This window comes from Moschus berezovskii, chromosome 19, assembly GCF_049115385.1.
Source record: "Moschus berezovskii isolate FMDL1 chromosome 19, NW_MosBer_1.0, whole genome shotgun sequence".
Taxonomy (NCBI): Eukaryota; Metazoa; Chordata; class Mammalia; order Artiodactyla; family Moschidae; genus Moschus; species Moschus berezovskii.
This window is the reverse complement of record NC_142478.1, coordinates 9271779-9286409: the sequence shown is the minus strand read 5'-3', so window position 1 is coordinate 9286409 and position 14631 is coordinate 9271779. Positions and strand designations below refer to the sequence as shown.

Sequence of the window (14631 nt, the reverse complement as noted above, 5' to 3'; positions counted from 1 at the left end):
CCAATAGGATCCTTTGTCAGGTCAAAATTTTGTCATTCTACCTAAACTAGAAACCAAAGGCCTTACAGTAGTCTCTGAGAGTCCATGTGGTGTGACCCTACCCCTGATTTGACCTCACTTCCTATCATGGGAGCCCCTTGCCCACTCTGCTGTAGCCTCACGTTTCAAAAACATCCCAAACACACTTCTGCTCAAGAGCCTTGTAAGTTACACTCTGGGCTTCAATCCCTTTTCCCCAGTTAACCCCCTGGCTCACTGCCTCTCTCCTCAGATTCCTGCTCAGAAATCACCTCACTGATGCGTCCTCTGAAACAGTCTGTTTAAAAGTGATGCCCACTCCAGCAACCCCGTCTTGTTTAACTTTTCTAAGAAGTTGTCATATCTGACCTAAAATGAAAATTAAAAGTCCATGATGACAGGGCTTTTTCTGTGTTAAAAGTGAAAGTCACTCAGTCATGTCCGACTCTTTGCAACCCCATGGACTATATGGTCCATGGAATTCTCCAGGCCAGAATACTGGAGTGGGTAGCCTTTCCCTTCTTCAGGGGATTGAAGAATCCCAACCCAGGGATTGAACCCAGATCTCCTGCATTGCAGGTGGACTCTTTAACAAAGCCCAAGAATACTGGAGTGGGCAGCCTATCCCTTCTCCAGGGGATCTTCCCGATCCAGGAATCAAACCAGGGTTTCCTGCATTGCAAGCAGATTCTTTTCCAACTGAGCTATCAGGGAAGCCCTTTTTCTATGTTGCCATGCTTCTATTCTGGAACAGTACCTGGTACTGGCATCAAAAACATCGCTGCTAAATAAATGAGTTCTGTCTCCTGGACTTGGGAAGGTGCTGTAGTGTGGAGGCAGATTTCTAGACTATGAATCAAAAAATCTACATTTAAATCTGATTACTAGACTAGGAGGGTTTCCCTGATAGCTCAGTTGGTAAAGAATCCGCCTGCAATGTAGGAGTCCCAAGTTCGATTCCTGGGTTGGGAAGATCCCCTGGAGAAGAGAACCCACTCCAGCATTCTTGGGCTTCCCTGGTAGCTCAGCTGGTAAAGAATCCACCTGCAATGTGGGAGCTGCTAAGTCGCTTCAGTTGTGTCCGACTCTGTGCGACCCCACAGATGGCAGCCCACCAGGCTCCCCCGTCCCTGGGATTCTCCAGGCAAGAACACTGGAGTGGGTTGCCATTTCCTTCTCCAATGCATGAAAGTGAAAAGTGAAAGTGAAGTCGCTCAGTCGTGTCTGACTCTTAGCGACCCCACGGACTGTAGCCCACCACGCTCCTCCATCCATGGAATTTTCCAGGCAAGAGTACCGGAGTGGGGTGCAGAAGACCTGGGTTCAGTCCCTGGGTTGGGAAGACCCCCTGGAGAAGGGAAAGGCTGACCACTCCAGTATTCTGGCCTGGAGAACTCCATGGACTGTAGAGTCCACGGGGTCACAAAGATACGACAGGACTGAGGAACTTGCACTTGCACTAGACTAGGAAACAAAAGCAACTCCCAGCTTTGCTAGTGAAAAGTATTATACAACTAGTTAAGTCACATAACCTCCAAGGCTCTTAGTGTCCTCATTTATAAAATAAAGATGAAAACATGCTCCCTTCCAGAGAAGGCAATGGCACCCAACTCCAGTACTCTTGCCTGGAGAATCCCATGGATGGAGGAGCCTGGTGGGCTGCAGTCCATGGGGTCGCGAAGAGTCGGACATGACTGAGCGCCTTCACTTTCACTTTTCACTTCATGCACTGGAGAAGGAAATGGCAACCCACTCCAGTGTTCTTGCCTGGAGAATCCCAGGGACGGGGAGCCTGGTAGGCTTCCGTCTACGGAATCACACAGAGTCGGACACGACTGAAGCGACTTAGCAGCAGCAGCAGCAGTAGCAGCATGCTCCCTTCCCAGAGTCACTGTGTAGATGATAATGTTATGCAAACATTAAATATTGTCAAGCTTCTGCAATATCATGTTAAACTGTTTAGAATCAATTCAACATTTATAGACACTAGTTAATTCTTTTTGTAAACCAAAAAAAAAAAAAACCCCCACAAAAAACGAAAAACCCCAACTTGAATTATAACAGATTCTAAACTGACCTTTCCTCTGTAGAATTTTTAATTGTCTACATTATTAATTATACACATTAGTACCTTAATCATAATATTTAACTGCTGGCCTCATGGCCATAATTAATTTTGCTTTCTATTCCGAGACCTTATCTGTTCTAAATAGGGAGAGAAGAGACTTGATATCTTGAGATTTTGGGTACTTTTTTTTGACTCTGGATTGTCCTTCCGACAGTCAACAATCAGGTAAAGCTGAGGTGGACTCTCACAGAGCAGCAACATGAGACAGATTCCTTAGGAAACCTTTATTTATTCTTTATCTTATTTAGGAAATAAAACATCAATAGAAAGTCAAGACAGTCCAAAGGGTATGCAGAGAATGTGGACCGCACCAAAGCACAGCTGGAAAGAGTGGTATTTGAATAAAGACGAAAGAGGAATCTTCTCTAAATTCTACCTTTATTTCAAGTTACATAACAAGAAATAGCAACACTTCTTTTAAGTTAGTTCAGTTCATCACAGACATGACTTTACCATGATTCAAAATGACGACACCACCATTTGTGAGAAAAAATATAAAAAACAAGAAATGTTCTCAGTCACCTAAAAAACCACTTATGTTAACTACTGTGCTTTCTACAATATTGTAACAAACTCACTGAATTAACTGACAATGGGAAAAGAGTTATTTCCTGACTAAAGGGTATGGTTCTTATTATCAGATGTGAGATGTGAGCTAAGTGTGCTGTGCTGTGCTTAGTCGCTCAATCGTGTCCAATTCTGTGTGACACCATGGACTGCAGCCCGCCAGGCTCCTCTGTCCATGGGATTCTCCAGGCAAGAATACTGGAGGGGATTGCTATTCCCTTCTCCAGGGGATCTTCCCAACCCAGGGATCGAACCCAAGTCTCCCACACTGCAGGTGGATTCTTTACCATCTGAGCTACCAGATGGGGAAACCCCCAGGGAAGTTCACCCTGCTTTTTGATGACAGTTTTTCCCCTGTGCCTTGATCTCTTGAAAGCTTCAGGTTAAATTAATTCTCTATTTCAGTAATTATAATAATACTATCCTTGATATTTAGAAGTATAATCTCTCCTGTTTATTCTATAGGCCTTCTAATCTCATTCATTTTTATCGTACTCATGATGTCCTTCTGTGCCACGCAATTAATATGGAACATTAGAGTCTCAGTAACTGTTTTGTCATGCTGCTGCTGCTAAGTCACGTCAGTCGTGTCCGACTCTTTGTGACCCAATAGACGGCAGCCCACCAAACTCCCATCCCCGGGATTCTCCAGGCAAGAACACTGGAGTGGGTTGCCATTTCCTTCTCCAATGCATGAAAGTGAAAAGTGAAAGTGAAGTCTCTCAGTCGTGTCCAACTCTTCCCGACCCCCTGGACTCACCAGGCTCCTCTGTCCATGGGATTTCCCAGGCAAGAGTACTGGAGTGGGCTACCATTGCCTTCTCTGGTTTTGTCATGGCCATGTTTTCAAAAACAGCAGTAACATTTGCTCAGCACTTGGGTGATATGTCTTGTCTAGGATCAGCCAGTGCCAGTGTTAGTGGCTCAGCTGTGTCCAGCTTTTTGCGAGCCCATGGACTATATCCTGCCAGGCTTCTCTGTCCATGGAATTCTCCAGGCAAGAATACTGGAGTGGGTTGTCATTCCCTTCTCCAGGGGAATCTTTCTCACTCAGGGATGGAACCTGGGTCTCCGGTACTACATGCAGTTTTTTTACCATCTGAACTACCAAGGAACAAAAGTTCTCAAAAATCAGACTGTGGTGAAGCCAGGAATGAGGCTTGACAGCCTGGGCCAGCACACAGTGCTCTGTTCTCGGCTCCCAGAGCCACCTGCTCCTCCTTTTGTAATGAATAAGGTACCAAGTACAAGTCAAAGTCTCCAGAGTTACTTCCTTGTTCCACCTCTCTCAGACCAGAGTGTCGGCTCCTTGGAGGCAGGCACCCCACGATGCCTGCCCGGTTACAGATCTGCTCCAGTTAGCAGGATGCTTTGTACACCGTAAAGACCCAGTAAGTACTCCCTGACTTAGGAAGGCAAAGAACCAATTACAACAGGTAGAGACAGAAGCACAAAAGGGCAAGTGGGAAAGCAGAACATACTGGTCAGCTAACTGACTGGCTTATTTCCTCTTTTTTATCTTATCAGTCCTGTAGCAATTCTCAAGGCCAAGGACTTGGGCAGACCTCGGCACGGCGCTTCGTGACCCAAGTTCAGGGACTTGCCTCAGAAGGTCACTACTGGCTGGCACGGCGAGTGCCTGGGGGCCAGGGAGTGGGAGTAGGTGGGAGCAACTAGGCGGGCCCCTAGACGTGGCGGATGAGGCAGAGGGAGCCTGCGAACTCCGCCTCGGCCCACGCCAGGGTCTCTGTGCCAACGGTGCCCTGCTCCTCCCAGCACCCTCCCCCACCCCTCTTCCCCGACAGGCAGGGGCCCCCGCACCGGGTCCGCCCGTCGAGGCCCTGGCTGCTCCCCCGGGTCCCGCGGCCGCACCCTACAGGATCTGGCCTGGACAGAGTGCGACCCTCGAAGAGGAGGGGGAGCCCGGGACCACCTGAGACGGGGAAGCCGGTTGCGGCCCCCTCCGAGGCCGCTCCCTCGATCCCGCCCCGGGATCTGAGTCCAGAAAGCAGGAGGAGGAGGCTGAGGACAGAAACACGGGCCCTGCGGGCTGTGTCTCCCTCCTGCCTCTTCTGCTGGGGCTCTCGTGAACTCGGGGTGAGGGGCGCCCTGGCGGGGGCTTCAGGGGCCCTTGTAAAGCAGCAGCCATCCCGGGTGTCCCCCACACTGCCCCCTTTCTCGCTCCAGGCACAGATGAGGAGGGGCCCGAGGATCCCGTCACATCAAGAAAGGCGCCCCGTCAGGGACCACGTGCCCGGGGAGCAGGGGACCGGGCCTGGCGCCGAGGCGAGGACACCGGCGTGGGGAACGGGTGTGGGGCAGGGTGGTGGGGCAGGCCTCCAGGCCTCTCTCCTCTTCGTCGGCAGTCTACGGGAGGCCCGCAGTTTTATCTGGCATCGTCTCCGGCCTGGAGGCCAACGTGGGGCAGTGGCCCTGGCAGGTCAGCATCCGCCAGGGCTTGTCTCACGTCTGTGCCGCCTCCCTCATCTCAAAGCAGTGGGTGCAGACAGTGGCAAGCTGCTTCCGGTGAGTGCGGGACCTGCTTAGGGGAGACCCATCAGGGAGGTGGGCGACTGGCGCTCCTGGGCTAAGGGCAGAAGAGTTTGCCTGGCACTGCCCTAAACAGTACCTGTTCCTAAGAAGTAAGTCCAAATGTTTCCTGCCCGAGCTCTCAGTTCAGTACTAAGCAGGTCTCCTCACATTTGAAAATCATCTTGACTGAAATGAAGGTCTACAGTTTCCCACCCTACCCCCATCTAATTCTCTACCCACATCTTGACACCACTCTGGGTGCAGGGTTCTGAGCCCGCTTCCCTCTCTCTGGGTGGCCTTCCTGTTCCTGTGGTTTCAATCCACATTTTCACCACCAGCTCCTGACTCTGGTTCTGATGCATTTCTATTCACCTGTCTCACTGCTATCTCAAAGACAACGTGATCAAATGAGAACTACAATTTTATCGCCACCAATACCCCAAACCTTTCTCTCGACCTTTCTTCCCATCTCATGCGATAACACAGCCAGTTGCTCAGAAATATGAAGCCTCACCTTCCCTTACCCTCCACATTCACTGCAAACACCTAATTCTTCAGTTTTACTTCCACAAAATACTCTTCACTCTAGCACAGCTGTCCTGGACCACTGCAACAGCATAATAGGTGTTTTTTTTAATTGGAATATATTGCTCTACAACATTGGGATTTCTGTAGTACAGTAATGTGAGTCAACCATATGTATACATACATCCCCTCCCACTCAGTTCTCCCTCCCAGCCCCTCACCTCACATCTCACCCATCAAGGTCATCACAGAGCACCGAGCTGAGCTCCCTGTGCTACCAGCAGCTTCCCACTAGCTGTTTTACACATGGTAGCGTACATATCCATCTTACTCTCTCAGTTCATCCCACCCTCTCTTTACCCCTGTGTCCACAGGTCCCTCCTCTATATCTTGCCTCTATTCCTGCCCTGCAAATAGTTTCATCAGCACCAATATTCAGTATTTGTTTTTCTCTTTCTGACTTACTTCACTTTGTATCACAGGCTCTAGGTTCATCCACATCACAACAACTGTTTTTTGCTATCTTTATACACACAGTAAAGTGATTTTTTTTTAATCAGAAGTAAAATCATGTCATTCCTTCCTTCAAATCCTCCAGTCACTGATCAGGAACCTAGAATAAAATTTGTAAGCCATGAATTACCAGGTATCTGCTTATCTCCACATCAGCCCATTCTACTCCACGTTTATTTCTGTTTTTAGGTACTGCCAAGCTCTTTCCCACCCTCAGTGCCTTTGCATATGCTGTTTCCCCTGGAATGCTTTTCCTTATAGCTCTTCACATGGCTGACTCCTGCCCTGTGGGACTCAGTTGAAAGGTTCTCTCTTCAACAAGACCTTCCCTGATCCAATTCATAGGCTCTTCCCTCATCTTTTACTTTCTACCTTAAAATCCTGTTGATTTTCTTCATAAGATTTTTCACAATTAAAAATTTTATACTTGTTTACCTGTGTGTTGTCTCTGCCTCCCTCCCTCTCTCCCAACCTCTCTCTTGATACAGACATACAACCCTTGAGACCAAAAGTCCTATGACAGCCAAATGCTGTCATAAGTTTCATTTATATATTCAGAAGATACTAAGCACTTATTGAAGAAACGATGCTTAGCCAGCTGAAAAATACAAACTCCAGAACTATGGGCTCTGCTGGGACACTGCTCGACTGAGGCACAAGAAACCCATGCTACTTGTTCTGCTCCTCTTCTTCTCGGGTCTAAGGACACCAGAAAATATGAGGTACTGCTGGGATCACTTCAGGTCTCTGGTTACCAAGGCTCCAAAACAACGATCATCCCTGTGTCTAGGATTATTCCCTACCCCGATGTCCAGGGACATGCATCTAGTGTCATCGCTGTGGCAGAGCTGGCCCGCCCACTTTCTTCAGCCCTCTTGTCCTGACCATCTGTTTCCCGATATCAGCAGTCCAGCTGAAGAACGCAACCTCCTGCTGGGTGACTGGATGGGACAATTCTGGGATATTCCAGTGTGAGGATAAGTAGATTTTCTGAGCTCTGTTTGCTCCACTGACATTCCCTCCCCCTACTCTCTATCCCACTCCTGGCACAAGGTACGGTGTACTGTTACTCTCCAGCAACTAATCCGAAGGACCGCAGACTTCAGTTCTCCTCTAACCCCCAGCTTCCCTCTGCTTCCTTAATCCTTCTGCTGCTAGAATTACTTTGCTTATTTACAGCAGCTTTTGCTCCTATTTCACAATACTGCTAAGACCTTAAAAGTGAAAAGGCCAAGGCACTGAACTTAATGAGAAGAGAGTTCTCAGTTCTCCTCCAGCACCTGGTAGAATGTGTGTGGGCTGGCGGACGGGGAAGCAGACATGAACGTGGATCCTCAGCAGGTCCCGAGTCAGACTGAGAGGATTTCACACACTAATGGTCTTGACTCTCTCGGTGTATCAGATCCATTTCTTATGTTCTATGGAACATGTCAAAGCCAAACAACATAATCTCACATCTTCATTATCGTACGTTTTCCCAAATCAAAAGATTCTTCTGCTCTCTGTGGTGTCTGAGCAGGAACAACTGCCTTTAGTCTTGTTCAGACCTAGGGACTGCAGCCTTGAGACCATGTGCCAAACCAGAAATCAGAGTACTGCCTATGATGGGGGGCAGAAACTTGAAATCAGAGAGATCCCTGAAAATCAAAGGCATGAAATTGTATCCAAAGCTGAAAGTTGCTTCCTAATTTTAAAGACAGCTTTGCCTTTTTGACCTTACAGCTATGACACCACCTTACACACTGAAGGAGCTAAAAGTGCACCTCACTGATCTCCAGACATGCAAGAAATATCAGAAAGAAAGCTTGTTGCGAGGAGTCGAGCCCATCAGTGAAGCCATGATCTGTCCCCGGCTCCCAGTGGGGCAGGCAGATGCGTGTATAGTAAGAATCCCTTCCTACAGGCATCTTTTAGAGCCCCACCTGTCCCCAGTGTCCCGTAGCTCTGTGGGCCTGGGTGAACCCAGGAGTGTTGGGACAGGCCCAGACCCCACGGCTCTTGGTTGGACTATGTGTCTCTCGCCCTGTGCATGCCTAGCCATGTGTCCTCTCTCCTGCAGGCCAGGAGAGGAGACCCCCTGATGTGCAGAGTGAAGGACTTCTGGGTTCTAGCAGGAGTGATGAGCTGGGCATCAAACTGCATCAGAATCGACGAGCCTGAAGTATTTACAAACATCAGTTTCTACAAGTCTTGGATTGAGAAGTCAGCCGTCTCACATGCTGACCTTTCTGCTACCCCCAGGTCAGACTTCTCCAGGTTCTTCCTGGTAATGCTTCTGCCTCTCATATTCCTGGGGCCACCCTAACTAGCTGAGGGAGAAACGGAAACGCTTTAAGTTGAGGATTTTGAGGAGAGATTTTGAAGATTCAGCAAGAAAGAAGCAGGTCAGCTACCTCTAGGCACAACCCCCAGGAGCCAAATCTGCTTGCTGCCTTATCTCCTACAGGTCAACATGGAAAGCAAGGTCCGCCATGTGAATAAAGTTTGGTTGATTCTATTATTTCTCATATTCATTTTTTTGGATGAAACTGGAGTCGGGGCCTGGGGAAATACAGAAGCAGAGAACTTTAGGGCTGAAAGGGATCTGGAAATCCCTGACCCAATCAATCCCCCATATTCTACAGAAGCAGCAGCTAGGGTCCAGAGAGGTCAACTAGCTTGCCCTTGGCTGAATTCAGTGAAAACCGTCCAATCTGGGACTAGACTGAGTTCTAAAGAAAAATCCAGGACTCAGAGGACTAGCAGGTTTCAGTGGAAGCAAGTTAGGCAAGAGGAGCCTAGCGCAGCATGTTAGCTATCTACTGCTGTGTAACAAATTACCCCAAAACTGGAGACAACATTTACTGTCTCTCAGTGTCTGTGAATCAGGGAGACTTAACTAGGCAGTTCCTGCTAACGGTGCTTCAAGAGGCTGCTTGCTGCAAACAGCAGTCATCTTCAACTATTGACAGAAAGAACCTGCTTCAAGGTCACTCTCAGAGGCCTCTCTTCAGGGAGAGAGGGCAGTCGGCTTCACACACAGTAAGGATCCAAGATAAAGTGACAGAAAACATCCCAAATGGAAGCTGCAGTCTTTCTATAACCAGAAAGACGTCTCATTACTTCTGTTGTATTCTGTTCTTTAGAAGTGACTCGACAAGGTGTAAGTATCAGGAGGCAAGAATCACTCAGATAAATGGCCACCTTCTACAAATGCAATAGGGAAGGGTCTGGAGGTGAAGACTGACTCTGTTTAGCAGTCAAACATTAAGCAGAGGCATAGGGCAGGGTTAAATTAAAGTTCGGGGAGACAGTATTTCTGAGTCTCCTGTTCATCCCACTGAGAGCACTGCATGGTTGCGTTCAGAGAAGGGTCTAAGAACATGTCTCACTAAGAACTGTATGGCTGCTTGAATCCCATCCTTTTCTTGACATAGGAAGAATCGTTAAGAACACGAGATTTTACACTGGCCAGCAGTGAGTTAATTTATCAATTTCATAAGATACTGATTAAAATGATTCAGGATATTCCATATTACTAGACAAATAATAGTGAAAAACAATTAGGAGTTTCAGGAAGATGGTAAAATGAACAGCAGCAAAGTGGACATTTCTTGCTCAAATTTCATTCAATACCAATAAAATCACTGTTTGAAAATGAAAATTTTCATTAATAACTGCAAAGATAAGATAGTTACATAAAAATAAGGAAGTTAAGCCTGGGCCATCAAAAATCCTTCCATACGTGAAGAAAATAGTTAAGAACACTGAAAAAAGTTAATTTCCCAAATGCAAAAATTATGCAAAATATAAGCAGGATTCAAAGACCAATTACAATCTATACTCAAAAGAACACTGTGCATGTTTATAAGATCTCAGGATTTATTTTTTAGATGACAGCACTACAGAAATGCAAGCAAGGCATAACTGACACTGGAAAAATGCTTCAGCAAAACATAAACTTATTAAATATATGAGATACTAAATAAATAAGAAATGACAAAAGAATATGAGTGAAGAGGATGGATCTAAAGATCCACCCTAGGCTGCAAAAGGAGACTCTTAGTCTGATGAAGATAAACTATGTATTTATTTAGAAAAACATGTTCTATTAAAGCCAAGAAATCAAGTAAAGAGATAAAAACAGGTTTTAAAATCATAACATAGTTGGAAGGTACTTTAGAAGTTGTTTGATACAACTCTCAGCTCAAGGCGTTAAGTTTGCTTGTTTCACACACCTGATGTCTGACGTAATACTTTTTAAAGCTGTAGCACTGGAAAACTAGCTACTCACTAACTCTCTGGTAATGGGGGAATGGGAACTACACAGCACCGCCCTACCAACTGCTCACCAAAATCTTCAAAAACTGAAACTTAACAAGTAAAACATACACATAATGAATGAGATTAAAAGAGTTTTCTGTAGAAAGGATGCACAAAATATCAGTAAATACATGATTCTGTTTTAGGAATAAGCTAAACATGGAGATTTGGGTATAATCTCAAGGCAGTATACCAGGAATGAGACCGTATCAGAGAAAGCTTAGGTGTTACCAACAGTATGTGGCACTAACTGAAGAAAAAGATCATTAGGAAGAGAAAGGGTCTCCACGAGGAATCGAAGAAAACAAAAGCCAGATGCCTTTGTGCTCATCAGACCCTGGGCTGTAAAAGGAGAGAGACTCTGAGTCTGATGAACATAAACTTTGTATTTATTTAGAAAAACATGTTCTGTTACGGAGAAGCACTCTTTCACCCAGTTGTTTTTAGAAGAAGGGATATTTCATCCTCTTGAGTGAAATGCTTGTAGAGATCTGTCAGTTCCACTTGTTCTGATCTTTGAAGCCTCTTCAAACCATCACTCTTTTACTAATTTGGTTTCCCTACTCAACATCAAGAAGGTGTGCCCAGGTAGGGAAAAATGAAAATGCTAAATGATAAACACGAATAGTCCTCACTGCAAATCAACATCCTGGTTCATGCACAAGTCTCTTAAATTTCAGTGAGTCAGTCTCTTGAATTTGATCAATTCTAGGTGCTCTGACAAGAATTTCAGAAGCTAAAAAGCTGAGTCCAGAGTCTAGGCTGAGATGACTTGAGCCAAGTCATGCTGCCTGCCAAAGTGCTTTCTCTGGGTGTCATGACATCTTCTTCTCACCTCCAACTATGGCAGGAACTTGTATTCACTTTATATCTTCTTTGTATCAATTACTATACCGGCCACTTTAAAAATTATCTAATCTCACCTTAACAACTCAAGAAGGCATTATTTATTCCACTTTTACAAATGAAAACACACACACAACAACAGCTGAGGATCAAAGAGGTTAAGTAACTTGCTAAGTTCACACACTGAATGTTTGACAGATTTATTCAGGACTGTCTGACTCAAAAGATTCGGCTCCTTCCGCTATACCAAATTACCTCCATTCACTATTAGTAAGCTCTATTAAAGATCTTTGTACAACTCCAAAATCACACCTGCCCTTTGATTCGAGTTATCTGTACCTCTTGCTATATTCCATCAGCAATTGACTGCACACAGCTTTACTTATTCTGAATAGTAAGAATAACCTTGAGATGAGAAAAACTGCTGTCGTCATCTTCCTGATCTTCTAACAGTATCTATTATACTGTCTTGCAAAGAGAAAGTATCGAATCTTATTTTCTAAATAACAAAATGAAAGCAATAGACTAAGAAATCTAGCTGTCAAAAGGGAAAGGAAAAATTCATTTAGTATAAATTCAAGTGAATAAACAAAAAATATTTTACTTTAGTGATCAAAAGAACAGAAGCAACTCCTGCAAAGGGAGACTGATTAAAAGGCAGCAGGACCCAGGGCACACAGGAGGGAGCTCAGAGCAGGACTGGTCCCTGTGGAGAAAGTGAGTGCAGGCCAATGAGGCAAAGGGCAGGAAGAGGAAAAGGGCTGTCTCCAGCAGGTTGTGCAGGCCTTGGCCCTGACATAAATGCCAAGTATATGGGCTAGTTCCAAGACACACTGCTTAGTGGAACTATTTCTTGTCCAAGTTCAAGAACTAAGACCAAACTGGATCTTTAGGGGGCATAGCTGTCTGCTGCTGCCAGGCCAGGGCCTGCGACACCCTGGCTAGAGAAATCAATAATTCTTTAGAAGATTTCCATAAAGGGATTTATCCGTTTTCCAGTATAAGAGACTGATCTGACAGACAGAATTAGAAAAGAGACAGTGGAATCCATCTACCTTTCCTGGAACTACAGATAAAAAGCTAAAAGCCCTGCAAATATACTGCTGTCCCTGTTTTGTTCTCAAGGGGCTCAAGAGAAGACCGCAACCTGGAGTGGCACCCTGACTCCCCCGCAGTGGTTCTCAGCCCAGGGTGAGACTCTGCACTCCACTTCTCCCCACCTGGTGATAGTTTTGGTTGTCACAGCTAGAGGTGGGTGGTACTTCTGACATCCAGCAGGTTAAAGCCACAGATGCTGCTTAACATCCCCAATTCACAGGACAGCCCCCACAAGAAAGAGTCACCTGGCCTCAAACATCCATAGTGCCCAGGCTGAGAAATCCTGGTCTCTGGGCGCCATTAACATCAACTAAGCCATCCCCAAGAGGACCTGTTTGGCAGAACTAAGACAGGCTTAAAACTGGGATGTTAGTTCAACAAAAACACTAATAAAGACAGTGGCTACTATTTATTGTTCTGTGCTTAAACAGTCTAAGTACTTGCCCTCTCTCTCATTTAATTCCTACCCAAATCTTGTTGAGTATTAGTAATTCCCATTTTGCAGAGATGAAAAGGCAACTAGGCAACAAGCCACATGGCAACTAATAAAGCTTTCACCAACACCACTATGTTGCCACTTCCCAAACCAACAGAGGTATTTGAAGATAACGTTAATGGTAACAGGGTAACAGTCTGGGAACAGAGAATCTAGGACATGATGAGACAGACACAGAGCTGGAAGAGTTATCTCTAGGAAAATCTCTAGAATGGACATTAAACACTTACTCTTTTGCTTCAACTCGTACTTTATTTCTTAGAAGAAGTAAAAGAGCACTAAAATAGGAGACCCACCCAAAGTGTTTCTTGATGGCTAAATCAAAAATAAGAAAGTATTTGTAGAGGGATAACAGAGGCAATAGACAAAGACAAATAAATACAAATAGATAAGCAATTCATAAATCAATGTTACATCTACAAAGAAACTTTGAGAGCATCAGCTGATTCTAGTGCCTTCATGGTACAACAGGAAAACATAGGTCTTAGGGGAAAGGTGAAACCATGAAAATAACAGCACTGTGGGCTGAAGACCAGAGGAGATTTCTCCAATATGGTACAAGAGTTTAGCTTTTTGGTCACCCCATAAAGCTTATGGGATCTCAGTTCCCAGACCAGGATGAACCTGGGACCATAGCAGTGAAAGTGCCAAGTCCTAACCAGTGGACCGCCAGGGAATTCCCAAGAGTTTAGCTTAGATTTAGAAAGGACTCATGGGTTCCCATTCTTGTAAGAATGGACATTTGCTTACATTACTATTACTATTACACCTATCAAAATTAACAACAATTCTTTCATACCATCTAATAACCAGTGAATGATCAAATTTCCTTGATAGTATCAAAATGTTTTCTTAGGGCTGATGTGTTAAATCAGGATCCAAACCCCTCAAGCAGTCACGAAGACAACTAGATTTGCAAAACATCAATTAGGTTACAATTTACAGTCATGGCAGTAGATAAACAAATGGAGGAAGGATTAATTTTTTTGAAGTGTCCATTTCTAAAATCTGAGAAATGTGTTGCAAGAGGACCTTACTGTCCTGAGACACAGCACATGTGGCACTTCCCCACCACAACAATCCCTGTGGCCGAGCTGGCCATATCCCTGCATGCTCGTCACGCACGAGGGCACAGACGCAAGGGCATTGTACTACAAGGACATGTAGAGTCCACAGCCGTGAAACTATGGCCTGGTAAGAACAGATCATATGTTCAAATTCTTTGGAACTTGAACTGAAAATAAGAAAAAACTTGAGTAGTTTACAGTGGGACAGAATGAAAAGATATGCAAGGTGGCTGGGCCATCCTGCCGGCAGAGGACCAGGGTGAGGATTTGGAACAGCTGCCCTGCGCTCCCAGGACGTCATGGATTCAAAGCCCCCGGTCAGTCCCGGTCTCCAGCTCTGGGCTCGTCTGTCCAGGTATCGCCCCAGAGGTCCTCTCGCTCTGTTCTCCTCACTGTCCTCAGATGCCTGCAGTGGTTCCTGAGGCTGTCATAACAAAGTACCACACAGTGGGGCTTCAAGACCAGAAACGTGTTTTCTCACAGTTTCAGACGTGAGAAGTCTGAGATTAAGAGGTCAGCAGGGTGGGTTCCTTCAGAGC

General features: G+C 45.6%; 2 protein-coding genes across 3 annotated transcripts in view; one reads left to right on the top strand and one right to left on the bottom strand.

The window, feature by feature from the left end:
* The window catches only part of SH3D19 (SH3 domain containing 19), a 210245-nt gene that overhangs the window by 149732 nt on the left and 45882 nt on the right, over window positions 1-14631 (bottom strand). The gene's annotated exons all lie outside the window — the stretch shown is intronic.
* On the top strand, window positions 4412-8588 carry LOC148774821 (serine protease 27-like). The gene is given in 6 exon segments (XM_088828420.1): window positions 4412-5024; window positions 5080-5238; window positions 6980-7144; window positions 7147-7254; window positions 8006-8166; window positions 8343-8588. Coding segments are annotated over 6 exon segments (1452 nt in total).